A 14,167-nucleotide genomic window follows, 5' to 3' on the forward strand; every position below is an offset into this window, starting at 1 on the left:
GATAGGGTGAGAAGCTCAGTCATCCGGGAGAGACAGAGTAGAGCCGCTACTCCTCTACATTGAGAGGAACCAGTTGAGGTGGCTCGGGCATCTGGTTAGGATGCCTACCTGGTGAGGTGTTTTGGGCATGTCCCACTGGGAGGAGAACCAGAGGAAGATCCAGGACACGCTGGAGAACTGTTTCTTGGCTTGCTTGGGATTGCCCCAGATGGCTGGGGAGAGTGGAAGAAAACGGCTGGACGAAGTTTCCTTTTCTGCCCCGACTCCCCCTTTGATACATTTTTTGAGCCTGTACCTTATCTAAAAGGTATGAATTTGTTTATTTACTCTCAGATTCATTCACTTCGATTGGCCTGTTTGTCTTCAATTAAAGTGCTCTGGGAAGAAGATCTGGGGGTTTCACTTACCRAAAATGTCTGGATGAAGATTTTTGATAAAGTACACCATTCTTCAGTCTGTATGCAAAATATTACAYTGTTTTCATGTAGCTAAGATCAGACTCTAAGATGTTCAAGGGTGTTGATCCGACCTGTGACCGATGTAATCAAAAAGCAGCAACTCATATTCATACGTTTTGGTCCTGTCCCATGCTAATAACATATTGGCAGTCTATTTTTGACACTTCGAGTGAGGTCACTAGGAAAAGACTGATACCAGASGCCATCACTGCATTGTTTGGGATAACTCATACAGCAATAATATTGTCCACAGACATAAAACTATTCATTGCCTTTGTTAGCTTACTTGAAAGCTGTTTGATACTTTTGAAATGGAAATCACACACATCACCACTGCATATTCACTGGGTAAGAGATGTTGTATATTTTATCAAACTGGAAAAAATTAGACATCTATTGAAGGGTTCCTGGGCCAAATTCTCAAAAATTTGGGACCCTTTTCTTGATTATGCTGGGAAGCTGGTCTTTCCAGATAATATGAAATAAATTTAACACCTCACATTCTAAATGTAAATAGTTCATCAATGGTTACTGAATAGTCCGTTGCAGCATAGACAAAATATTTTTTACATCCATCCAACTATCTATCATCTTTGTTTAGTTGGGTTATTTTTTGTATTCTTCCTCTGGTGTACCACCACTTCTCTCACTGGTGGCTTCAGAATGTAAGGGGCAGTTTGTAAGGGAATGTGTTTCCTCTGTTTTTTTTTTTCTGTAATATATTCAAAAGGTTCAATAGAGATTGATGGGTAAAATGGATAAAACAGACTTGCATTTTTTTCTAAATACAAAATGCATAGAAAAAATTGACAAATTCAGATTAAAATTTTGTTTGTGGAGTGGTAACATTCACTTACTTAGACGTCATGCATCTATCAGCAAAACCTGCCCATATAGTCCACAATCCAGTGGCACTGACACCAATTCTAATTTTATTTTAAATTTAAAAGTGATGAATGCAATGTGCTACTGAACAAGTTCTCCTCTTTAGCTCCACTGCAACACTTTAGTCTGTTTTGTAAGAAGCCAAGCAGGGTTGAACATGGCCAAATCAACTCCCCAGGTTGATTCAGAGCTGTGTCTCTGACTGATAACTGGTTCCAGAATCACTCTCCAGCAAAATTTAACATCTGCTGTGTTCTGCCTTCAGTCTCAAAGGGTTACTGGTCTGGCAGTGTCGTCCTCTCAACATGAGCTCCCTGGCTGAACTCCAGCCTGATTGCCTGTTTCCAGGCCTAACGCCAATGTCAAAGCCATCAGCAATGATTTAAATTCTTTTCATTGCATTCCTTTACTCATAGTAAGAAAATTAAACTAATAACTTTAAAGTAAACAGTAGCTATGTTTAAATGCGCAAAATCTTTGATCAGATTGGAATGTATTCGGATTAAATAATCAGAATGTATCGTTGACACGCGCACAATCCAATCATTACGAGTGTTTACATGAAACAGGCTTTTATTCAGAAGAAACACTGACATGCGCAGTTGCTAACTTACCCTAAAAAAAAGAAAAAGAAAAGAAAAAAGTTCTACTTTCATCACAAACATAAACAAACAGCTTCTGAGCTCAGAATGGACCTGTGACAGGTTTTAATAATGGTGGAGACGTTACTGCACTCTCTGGTTCAGCTGCAGATGACGCCCAGACTTTTTTTTTCAAAGCGGTGCAGCCTGTGTGTCTTCCTTCTTTTTTGAATGAGAAAACTGGAGGAAAGGTTTTGTGATGCTGGAAACTCCCTCCACAAAAGAGCAGAAACCACTGGCTAAAAGTCAGCAGACATGCGCAGTCAGGTCAGTTTTCCACAATCAGTTTACATGCACGCTGTTCAGATTATCAATTGGCATAAACCACCCCTCTCATTCCGATTACAAATTCATTTGGATCGAGCTGAATCGGGTCAGAATAATCCGAATGGGGTGTTTAATGACATTTTTATTCCAAATGGCCATTTAATCCGATCACTTATGTCCATGTAAACGTAGCTAGTGACAGCTGTAGCTTGGGTAAAAGATGCATGAATAAAAACCCAAAACACACAGGACCGATAATATCATAGGCCACTGCAGCAGCCGTGTTCTGCTTTGAAACGTTTCTTTAGTTTGTTATTGCTATGAGCTCTAACACTGTTAGAGTTCACTCCTCCCGACACTAAGAAAACAGGAGGGGAGCAGTCAGCTGAGCTCCTATGCAGCGGAGCACAGAGAGGGAGAGAGACGAAGTAAACGAACAAGCAGAAAAATGAAACTTATCATCCTCATTTTTTTACCGACCTCAAAATAACTTATCGTGCAATTAATTGATTTATTGACTAGCGCGACAGGCCTAAGCTGAGTGTACTCTTGTTATATGTTTAGTTAACACATGCCTTAAATTCATTTACAATATATCGTTGGGAGAACCCCCAATCAACGTGACAATTTGCCTCTAGGGAGCGGCCAGAACCGGAAGAAAGTGTTTATAAGAAGCTGAAACTTCCTGCCTCGTGCCAAATCCRCAACTGAATGTTTGAGGCTTTGGCCTAGCCACAGGGTATTTTTATGGCTTTGGTTCTTACAGTTAACATTCAAGTCTTATTGCTGTATTTGCTCCCTTGTCCTCTGCAAATATATTAACTGAACATGCTATACTTTTCACGCCCAAAAAAAAGAAGGAAAAAAAGACGTGAAATTGACTCTGTGTCAGTGTCGGTGACGCAGATATGAACCACGTTTACGTCCGTTTTGGGTATCTTTGATTTATATTTTTTTATTTTTGATGAATACATTGAAATTAATACATGCCATAAAATTCTTGGAGATGGGGTTGGCGGGAAAATAGTAGGGGAAACACTGGGTTCCTGTAGCCCTGTCTGACCTCCTGCTGCCTTATGTTAATAATTAATGATCATTGGGTTTTAGTTGGCTGGTCTACAGAGGTGCTCCTTCATATCAAACAGACTTCAACTCTTCTTCTTTTTAAATCTCATCTTAAAACCCATTCACAAGCATAAACCATATTTGATGCCATTTGATGATGACAATCCACAAGTTTATAATTGAACCMTTCTGTCCAATATTTTGTCCATTCTGTCTGTTACATATTTCTGCAGCTATTTGTCACCATGAGTCTCTGAGCTTTAACTCTATCAGAAACATACACATTTTCATATAAAGCTGGCAAAGAGCAGCTAAATTATTGTGATGTTCTACATGTAGCACCACAGGTCAGCTACCATACAAACTGGATGAACAGGCAGCCTTGCAAAGCTAAAGAAAATAATGAGCACCAGGCTGCATGTGCCATAATGATACAGGTTAGCCACCCAACATGTACAAAGCTCTGTATGATGTTTTAGATATAACTTGCTGTAGTGAAAACTAGCAAAGACAGAATTATTAAGCAGGTTAGTGAGATGACTGTATTCTATTGTCTGGCTTGTTGAAAATGGTCACAGCAACAGAAGAAACCATCACAGAGAAACCATGTTTCGAGTGTTAAGTCCTCAAAGTAGACTGATTTATTATTTTCTCAGCACTACAGTATGTTAATTTTATTTATTTATTTATTTATTTTTTGAGAAACGATAAAATGGTGGGTTTGATCGGTCTCACTAATGATTTGTACAGCTTATTACAGCAACATATGACTTGGCACTAACAGGAATACCTGAAAATTTAAAGTAGCTTTATTTGACACTGTAGTTATGTGGAAAAGAATAAAAGTTTGACCAATAAATGAAAACAAAAAAACTAAGACAAGCTAAAACTACATTTAAAGAGATAAAACAATTGTATTTACCTTACAGCATACTGTAAATCTGAGTTTAGGCTGACATGTCAACTCTATGGGTAAACAACCAAAGGAATATCATAATGGAAGGAGCAGCTGCCATAAATAATAAGTAAAATCTCACCAGACTGGGCTGACAGCAAAGACAGGTGTCCAAATCTCCTCTTAGCTTTGCATCATCTCCATCCTTCCACCTCCAACAYGCCTGAGGCACAACTAAGTATTTACTGTAGCCATGTTACAGTATCAGCGGGAGAAAGTCGAGCAGCTGAAAAGTGCCAAGATTCTCCAGCAGCAACTTTAGATTAAAGTCAACACACTGCAAGCTTTCAGGGAAACCACAAAAGCAATAAATAGCCACRAGCTAGATGATGATGGGCAAGACTGCCAAGCATTTTGAAAACAAGGYTGTCTGTACAGAAATGACAAGTCACCCTGGTACAAAATTACATCTGAAGAYCAAAACAACTTGAAAGACAAACTATAATCATTTTAAACACCAATCATAACCACTAAATTTAGAGTTGTAACGTTTTGTTCAGTAACTCAATTTTAAATTATATTAAAATAAGAAATATTTGWTYCAGTGYTTTGTTTATCTCTTCCATGTGACTGCATGCTGCTCAGCTGTCAGTGTTTAACAGAGACCGTAATAGCTGTTATACAATTTGCCTACATTGTGTTAATTGTGATGGACCGTGACAGAAAGTAATGAGGAGAAAGATCTGAGAGAGGGGAAAAAACACAAAGATATGAGACTCAAATCATCCTATACAAATTTGAGAAGATAGAACAGGAACAGTATCAGTGAACACTGCAGATGTAAAAGTCTAGTCTTTCTAATGTGCATCAATCTTCAAGAAGAAAGTAGGTCCTATTTTATWTGGACATGTTCTTTAAACAGAAATGAATTTCTCAGTTATGATGAGTTGACCTGCCTTCAAATTGACTCAGTGCCAAAGAAACCTTTCCAGATTCACAAAGACAAAACATTTTGGATGGCCAAAGGGAAATATGATGTATTCATGCTAAATACAGAGTATCAGGTAATTCTGCCWTTGGCTTCTCTACGACCTGACAGACAGTTGCAATGAAAACAAAGGCATGTAGCAATCAGTCACAAAGCATCTGACATCTCATCCTTGGACAAAGAGGGACTGTTTACTTGTTCACCAATAAAATAGCATATAGACTTTCAAAAAAAGGCTGCAGCCTATCTCGATTAAACAACCACTATTTTTAGTTTGCTGGATTTTGAGGATAACATTATCTAAAACTGTTTGAGTTTTAAGTACAACATGGCTCTCTTAACCCAGCTTCAACTGTTTGACTGTCTCTGTAAGACCATCAGTCAGCCTTGCTTGAACCATACAGACTGCTAGTTTTCATACTCAGAGTCAGCTCTACCAGTTCTTTGTAAAGCAAAGACGAGAGAGAAAAAAACAGAAGAGAAGTCATGGTCAGACAGTGAACTCAAGGTTATCTGAAACCGGTGTCACAGTGAGAGCTAAAAGGACTCGTTACCATTTTGGCCTCTTCTCTTCTCCCTGGGCAACGGCTAAGCAGCAAGGCCAAGAGTGAACACATTTTCTATATATACAGTATATAACTGCATGCTGAGCCCTGTCCTGTAAAGACAAACTCTTAAACTGTTCGGTTTGTAAAATTCATGTGATGCAGGAGGATGGGCCGCTCTGGCCCAGTGTCTGGAGACCAATTTTTTCAACTCAGATGGGAGGAGCCAAACCCACTGCACCTGAATGCATTTTATCAGACATACAAATGATTGATAAGTGCCTTCCAACCTACTAGAGGGTAAAGGAGGGACAGTCTGGACACAATGCTTGGGACTGATAACCCCTAATAATGGTCATTGAATGTATTGACAACATTCAAAGCAGGTGCACCAGGAAACCGGTTCAGTCCGCACTAACCAATAAGGACACATCTTACATAGCTCCTCCTTAGGCCCCGCCCCAGATGTTCATGTTCTCTGAATCTTGAGTTCAACCAAAAATAGAGAATCAACCAAAAATTTGAGATTCAACCAAAGATTTCTGACATATGAAAATATGTTTGGTTGAAATTAATCTTTTTTGATTAGTTGAAATTGATTTTTTTAGATTGCAAAATATGAAAAACAAGATTATCTCCATAATCTACTTTAGGTTTCAGAAGTCTCTGCAAATAAAGACCTTGAACTCCTTGATGAAAAGAATTTCACCTTGTACATTTCATGGAAGAGATTTAGATTAAATCCATCTAATGCTGAGAAATAAGAGTTGTTTTGGTCAAAACCTGAAAATAAAGTTATGTTTACTCTGATATTCAGTTATGGTTGCAGCAACATGAGTCAGTTTTGTCTGAAATATACGTTTCATCTCATCTGGTCCATAAACACGTGTGCACACAATCAATACAGAGACATTCAGATAAAAGACAGGACAGACTCATCAATAATGTACGGTAAGCGTGTTCTGTGGAGTGTAACGCACAACTCTTTGCTTAGYATATTTTTCTAATCTATTTAGGATTAATTACAATCAGACACCCAGGATGAGCTATACTGAGCAAAAGTGGAAAATCTCGTCATGTTCCAGATAAATAAAACGACAATTCTAAGAAAYGTAAACACAGAACAGCAGCAACCACCCAGCATTTAGAAGCAGCTCATAAAAAAGAAAACAGCCACCTCCAGCCAATTAACCAGATGGAACATTCCAATTTTACACTAAAGCCTCATAAAACGCAGTCACACAAAGCAGGAACACACACATTCAGCAACAAGATGCCACAGATACRTACAAGAGAAGGAAAAAAATGTTTGTAACTGACAAGCATCAAAGCAACAGCTTTAGATGAATAGAAATCACACTAACAACCATGAAAACATCATYATCACCCACCGCCAAGAAAATTAAGTAAGGTGATGATGTAATGGCCCATGTCTTCATTTTTCTGTCTGTTGGTAAAACATCTCATGAACCACTGAATAGATGTTAATAAAACTCTTAATGGAGCAATCGTTGGATGTACATTTACAACTGAACCAAAGGTACAACGATGTCCCCTAATTGCTTAAATGTTTGTWGTTTTTGAGATGAGTATTTTTCTGGACAGGAAATTCATAAGGAAYACAAGTAAACCTTGATATTTCTGGTGCAAGATAATTCAGTGGATAGAAGTTACACTGTGTAAAAGAACAGATTTTTTTTTTCTTTATCTAAAAGTGACAAATCCTGGCCAGCAGAGGTAGCTACTTTATCCACAACCAGGTACAGTAGCGAATCCATGGGGTGGCCAAAGATGGCCTTTCACCTCAGATTTGTATTTGGCCACCCTAATCTTACTTTTAAGCAACATAAAAACTATAAAGAATAGTTTTCCTAAATGACTGGGGTGGCTGGTTTATATACTCTATGTACATTTTGTGTAATATACTTACATAAGGTGGTGGATATCTTGGATTTTGATGTGGCAACTCAATTTTCGATAGCCAAACCATAATGGAAGTCAGAACCTCTTATTTCTCAAGTTACTAAGCTCCCAAGATGAACGGACAGAGGTTTTTCTAATTCACTTTTTTTGCTCCACAATGGGGGACAGTATATTTTGGAGTTACCTCGATGTGTGTGGTGACCCAGATAATTAGACATAACAAATGAGTGGAGCAAGCTAACATTCAGCTAACTAGATAAAAATACATCAGCAGTATCTGGGTGTCTCGTTCACCAGTAACGTTCAGATTGGGCAGGAAATGAATCAACAACATATCTGTCCCAGTTAAAGCTCCACACTTTTCTGCAGATTCCTCCGTATAGAATGTCTTTTTTAGTCTCCATTCATGAGTTTTTGGCCATTTGACTATTTAAAATTGTCTGTTTCTGGATACAACGCTCTGATTCTGGAAGTGAGTAGATTTTTTTCTTTTTTTTAAATTAATTTATTTATTTTTTGAAGCAAATGGTTACAGCAAAATGCAGCAGCCGAGCAGTTTCAGAATAAACAAAACACGGTATAAAACGTCTGATCAATCACACAGTAAGTTCTTATGGGGAGGGGGCATAGGCGTCGCAACAATAGTAAGTGAAGGGGACATGTCCCCCACACTTTTCAAAAGTATCCGTTTGGACCCCTCCACGTTTGTCTCATCAGTTCACCCAGGGCTGTTTTTGTTAGGCGACTTGATAAAAGAATCCATTCCACTTGATTGACAGGAGAAAACTCATCACACTAAAAGTCCGCTCCGGGTTTTCCTGGTTACCTCCAGTCAGCACCGCAGCCTGCAGCAGGAACGAGCAGCCGGAGTCGGAGATGACCGGCGTCAGACTACCTCCACCGGGTTAGATGGGAGGAAGATGACGGTGAATTCCAGGAGTGCAAATATTCAACCTAAAACTAACTTCTAGCTGCTTCTAGAAGGCAGCGTGTGTGTTTGTATCCCTCCACAGACACAGGACATTAGGAGATGTTTTACAGAGAAACAGAAAGTAAGTTAAACTCTCCACAGAACAGATTTATCCTGTGTGAAGTTAATGCAGTTAGCTGCTGGCCACAGCTAGCTTACATATCACCACCAGTTAATGTAATTTAAAGCATCTGTTAAAGTACAGTGATCAGCTGGTGATATTATCAGCAAGAATAACATGATCACATCAGAAGATTATTGGGTGTTTTTATTAAAGTATAAAATGATTGCATTCTAACATACTGTTAGAGTAGACTTTTTTATTATCAGAATATTTTAAGCATAAAACAAAGCTTGGTTCATGTCTGAAAACTTTAATAATCAGATGATGASACTGTTGACTCACAATCACTGATAATGATTGGGCAGACCAGATAGTCATCTGTTATTTATTGATCACATTTCATGATATTTTCTGACTTTTTAAAGCTGACTGACTTCAGCTGGCAGTAATAAAAACCTGATGTTTAATCCATCTTCAGGTGATGCAGGAGCTGATGAGAGTCATGGTCAGCAGGTAGGGACAGAGCTCTGTGGCTCAGGTGAGTGATGATGATGATGATGATGAAGGTGATGCTGGGAAATTATGAATGAAATCTAAAATGTTTACTTAAATCAGTTTTTATTTTGAGTCCATTCTAAACAGTTGTGTGAAGTTTAGGAAATGCAGTACTGATTTAAAGGCATAATCTACAGCATGTTTAAACTGAATTTATTATATTTTGAACAGTATAAAAATTACAGGCTTATTAAAATTTTTACTTTAATTAATAAGTAGGAAGTGGTAGAAATTGAGGTGTTACCAGGGTCGGAAGGAACCTGTAGACCTATTTTTGTTTTAATAATTACATGCAGATTGACAATACTGATAAATGTTTTTTGTTTTATTTTATTTTTTGTCACCATAAAACAGTGTCATTTTATGTTCTGAAAGCTGCGTTACACCCTGTTCCTTTTGGTTATGAGTAGGCCTATCACTAAATCATAAAAAAGTGAAATGCCCCTCTAAATTCACTGTTGGTGGTTATCAATGTTGCACCTGTTCATTGGGTAAAGTTATTATTAGTTTTAAACATGCAGTTAATGGTCATTTATTGGCACATTGACATGTTACAATTTAAAACAAATCAAGAATAAACAATTTAAAAGTAAAAGGCACCCCTAAAGTCACAGGACATGTTAAATTGTGTCACATTAATTAACCTTATCTCAGCTGTAGCAGTGAGTTTTAAACAGGATGATATAACTAGTTTAATGAAGAATCTGTCTCTGAAATAATAATTAAATCAAGTATTTATTTATGTATGTTATTGTATGTTTAAGAACCTGGTAAAAAAAAACAAACACCAGAATGCAGGAAATGGCATATCTATTTCGTTCAAAATTTTCTGGGGGAGGACCCCCAGACCCCCCACCCTGACCTGTGTGCCCCACCCCCCCACTTTTAAAATGGTTCTGACACCCATGGGAGGGGGTTAAAAAGTTGTCTTGGCATGTTGTGATGAAGGGGCAGCTGATTTGAAGCTGTGAAAAGAATGATGCAATTTTCATCATGCAACGGCAACAATGAGGCCTGATTTCTGCAGTTCAGATGGACCATGCAACGTCCTTTAGAGTAAAGGTGGACAGCTTCATCATTCCATTCAGGGGGAGCTTGGAGTAAAGATGCTGCTCCTGGGTGGTTCAGTCATTTGTTTAGGATGCCTCCTGAATGCCTTTTTTTTTATTTTTTATTTTAGATTTTTCAGGCATGTCCCAATGGTAAGAGGCCCTGGAACAGAAAAGAACTCTCTGGAAAGATTAGATATCTTCTCTGGCCGGGAAACAGGCCGGTAGCTCTGACATCACATCTGATGAAGACCCTRGARAGGCTGGTCCTCAAYCATCTGCACCACCAGGTGACATCYTCGTTGGATCTGCTACAGTTTGCCTACCAGCCTGGCATCGRGGTGGATGATGTCATCATCTACCTCCAGCACCGAGCTCTGACTCACCTGGAGCAGCCTRGAAGCACTGTGAGGATCATGTTCTTTGATTTCTGCAGTRCTTTCAACAMCATCSAGCCAGGACTTCTGAGGGACAAGCTGGAGCTGTCTGGAGTGGACCACCACATGTCCCAGTGGATTCTGAACTACCTGACGGACCACCCTCAGTATGTGAGGACACAGGACTGTGTCTCGGACATGCTGGTCAGCAGTATGGGGTTCTGAGTCTGTCATGCTGTTATTTCCTGTAAATTCTTATCTTTCTGCACAGTAGCTTGCTTTTATTTTTCATTATTTTCTAATTTGACATTGAGAGCCCGGTACGGTAATTATTATTCCTATTTTTATTTTTGATCTGTTTATTTTGTATTGTTACTGTCTTTAATTCTATTATTATTGCTACAATTGATATTGTCACACAGCAACATATTATTTTGTGGATTGATGTTTGTATCTGCTGCTACACATGAATTTCCCCGTGCAGGACAATAAAGGCTGTTTCTGTTCTATTCTAAACACCATGGGGTATAAAGGAATAAAGTGTCGCTTTGGGACCTGTTRATTTCACAACCCGACTACTAGGGCTGCAGCTAACARTTATTTTAGTAATCAATTAATCYATCAATTATTGTGTMAATTAATTGAGTAATCAGATGTTTTAAAATTTATCAGGTTCTAMAGTAATTACTTAAGCCTATTTTATGACAAATACAATCGTTTGATATTGTGAAGGGKTAATCTACACTTGTTGATGACCCTGCTGAAATCAAAGTAAAATTACTATATCAGTTGTGTTTGATTTATGCATTTTAAGCTACAATTGCTTGTATTTGTGTGTGTGAAGTTTGAGGGTACATTAATTAAAAGCACTCTGTCATTGAATCATTTTTAACCATCACTGAAAAATCTAACTGCTGTAAATTCATTTTGATGGATTGGTAAACTGAATGTGATATTTTTTGTTAGGATTTGGGAGAGTAAATTAGCGTACAATTTTGAGGTTTGCACAATGAGTTTTGTAGCGTTCACTTGTTATTTTTAATAGAAAAAGTAAATTAATATTTTTATTGACTATTGTTGGCACAGTGTTCATAGTTCACATTTTAGGCAATAAAATATTTAGTCTTGACTGCACAGCTATAAATGACCACAGCAGTAAAGGGTACTGACAGGTTTCAAAGCCATAAAAATGCACACACAAAAAACWCCTACTACTGTATATCCAAAAATACATTTAAATCTTGTTTTTACAGCAAAAAAATGTTTTTTGTTTTTTCTCCAAGGCGCACACCCCTCTGAGCTCTTCATTACAACCTTATTTGTCTGTAATGGTTGTAAAAAAAAAGTTAATTAAACAAATAAATAAACAAACACTCTGCTACACTTTAAGGTGAGTGGCATCTTTCATCATAGCTGCAGAGGAAAATATAAAAACAGCCTCTGAAYTTCAAGTCTCACAGATGAAAGGCTGTACTAGATTGACCCCCTCTGTGGAAATAAAAAAATCACTGCYAGCAGTGGTGTCTCTACAGACAGGAAACACTTCATGACTGAAACCTGACTCAGACCCCAGCAGGATTCTGTAAACAAATATGGCTGCTTGATTCTCACCTGTAGCTCACTTGATGCACATTTCATTAAAACGAAGTTGGGCCTACCTTTATTATTTGTGTTTATGTTGGTCAAAATTACAATTATGTAACCTGGTAACTCTTACATCTATACATTGATTAAAACCTAACATAAAAAGAAACACTATTTCTATCAGGCTACTTAAAATKAAATCATTTATTACTTTATCTCTTTTAGAGTTGAACAAATCAAGTGGATGGATTTGCAGATGTTTGCAATCCAGAGTGTCAGTAATTCCTTCTGCTTCTGTTTGCAAACCATCTATCCAAAGTGATGAGTATTCTGCTGGAGGCATTATCATATAACCTTGTCCACAAGAGAAAACACTATCTGTGTGTGAATGTGTCTGGGCACTAACAAGATAGGGTGTGTGTGCAGCCATGCATATACCCATGTGTGATTTACAACTGTGTGAGCAACGTGCCAATGGGCACKAACTGCAGAAACACAGAGACGCTTGTGTTGGACTTACCGAAGATATTTGTGGAATGTCCTTTCTTAGCAAGGGGTTTCAGTTCATTGTGACCCCAACCGTACTGTCTGTAGCTGTCCCATGCGTGTTTCATCATCTAGAAAAGCAAGAGACAAGTAAAAATCATAAACATATTAAAATATGTTGCGTCTTTTGCTGCAAGTTGCTCGTTATGATCACGATAGTAACCACACACCAATGTCTCTCATTCATTGATGTTACTCATCATTAGACAGTAAACTATGCTTTAACCAGTCACTGTATATAAACTAGAGGTCCTTTTGAAAAAAGTTCTTGAGTAAGTCATGAAAGTGTCTGATTGTTGCATGTTGATTTTAGTATCTGCAATGTTTTAGGTGGGAGATATAACAAATAAAAAACAAAATAAGACTCACTTGCTGGTTTGAACATAACACTCTGAGCTCAGATAAAATGGGAACAGTGTCCTTAGGACTTAAGCTTGAGTTATATTTCAATACGATGTGAGACAGCGGGTCGGTGATTGCTTCATTTCAGACGTCTATTTCCTGACCGAGTATAAACGGGCTGAAGACGAGGCGGACCMTAAATGATCATAATTCCTCCCAGCTCATAGAAAGTATATAAACAACAATATTGATGGCTGGACTTTTTTTATTTTCACTCAACGATCAGTGTTGTGTTGGGTGACGAGTTCAAGGAGGAACAACTTTTTCTGGTGGTGATGAGAAAAATAAACATGAAAATCATATGCATGCTCATGCAGTCAATAGGGTCAAATCAGTTGCTCATCAAAGCTGTTAATCTTTCTAATTTAACAACCAGCTTCAGGGAAAAGATCATTTTCAGCAAAATAACATGCAGAAGGAAGAGCTGCTCTGGTCATGCTCCACAGCGCTGCATTGCTTCCTCCTGAACAAACATGCCCACAAAGTTCTGACCAATCACACGCTGTGAGCCGCAAGGTCCGTGTTGCAGAGTTCTGACTGAGGGAAATGCAGACGGCGACTGTCACCGGAGATGGAAGTTACGCAATTTTTGTCACTCATCAGAGGGACTCAAAAGTATAAACCAGCCTTTACAGTTTTCAGCGAGTCATTGACAGAAAACAAATGTGCCTAAAGGTTTAGACATATTAATGTAATGTAACTATTTATGGGAATAAGAAACTTGCTTACAAAAGTTTTAAAAGCTTAGACTGTTTAAAAGTTAGTGTGTGACATCATTAAAACGGCCTTATTCACTTAAAGTTTGGATGATGTCTTTACTGTTCAGCCTGCCTGAGATACTGGGAGGTTTACTGGGTTGGGTTTTATACACACACACACATGCACGCACGCACACACCTACACACACACACACACACACACCCACACCCACACACACACACACACACACACAC

General features: G+C 38.3%; 1 protein-coding gene across 2 annotated transcripts in view; it reads right to left on the bottom strand.

Annotated features, from left to right (window-relative positions):
- Positions 1 to 14,167, bottom strand: part of man1a2 (mannosidase, alpha, class 1A, member 2) — a gene marked incomplete at its 3' end in the record, with an annotated part of 171,924 nt that overhangs the window by 91,840 nt on the left and 65,917 nt on the right. For both annotated transcript variants that reach the window (XM_014026637.1, XM_014026638.1), the window contains 1 exon segment: positions 12,787 to 12,883. In XM_014026637.1, the coding sequence (XP_013882091.1) occupies positions 12,787 to 12,883 (97 nt within the window).

Source organism: Austrofundulus limnaeus, unplaced genomic scaffold (genome assembly GCF_001266775.1).
Source record: "Austrofundulus limnaeus strain Quisiro unplaced genomic scaffold, Austrofundulus_limnaeus-1.0 Scaffold575, whole genome shotgun sequence".
NCBI classification, from domain to species: domain Eukaryota; kingdom Metazoa; phylum Chordata; class Actinopteri; order Cyprinodontiformes; family Rivulidae; genus Austrofundulus; species Austrofundulus limnaeus.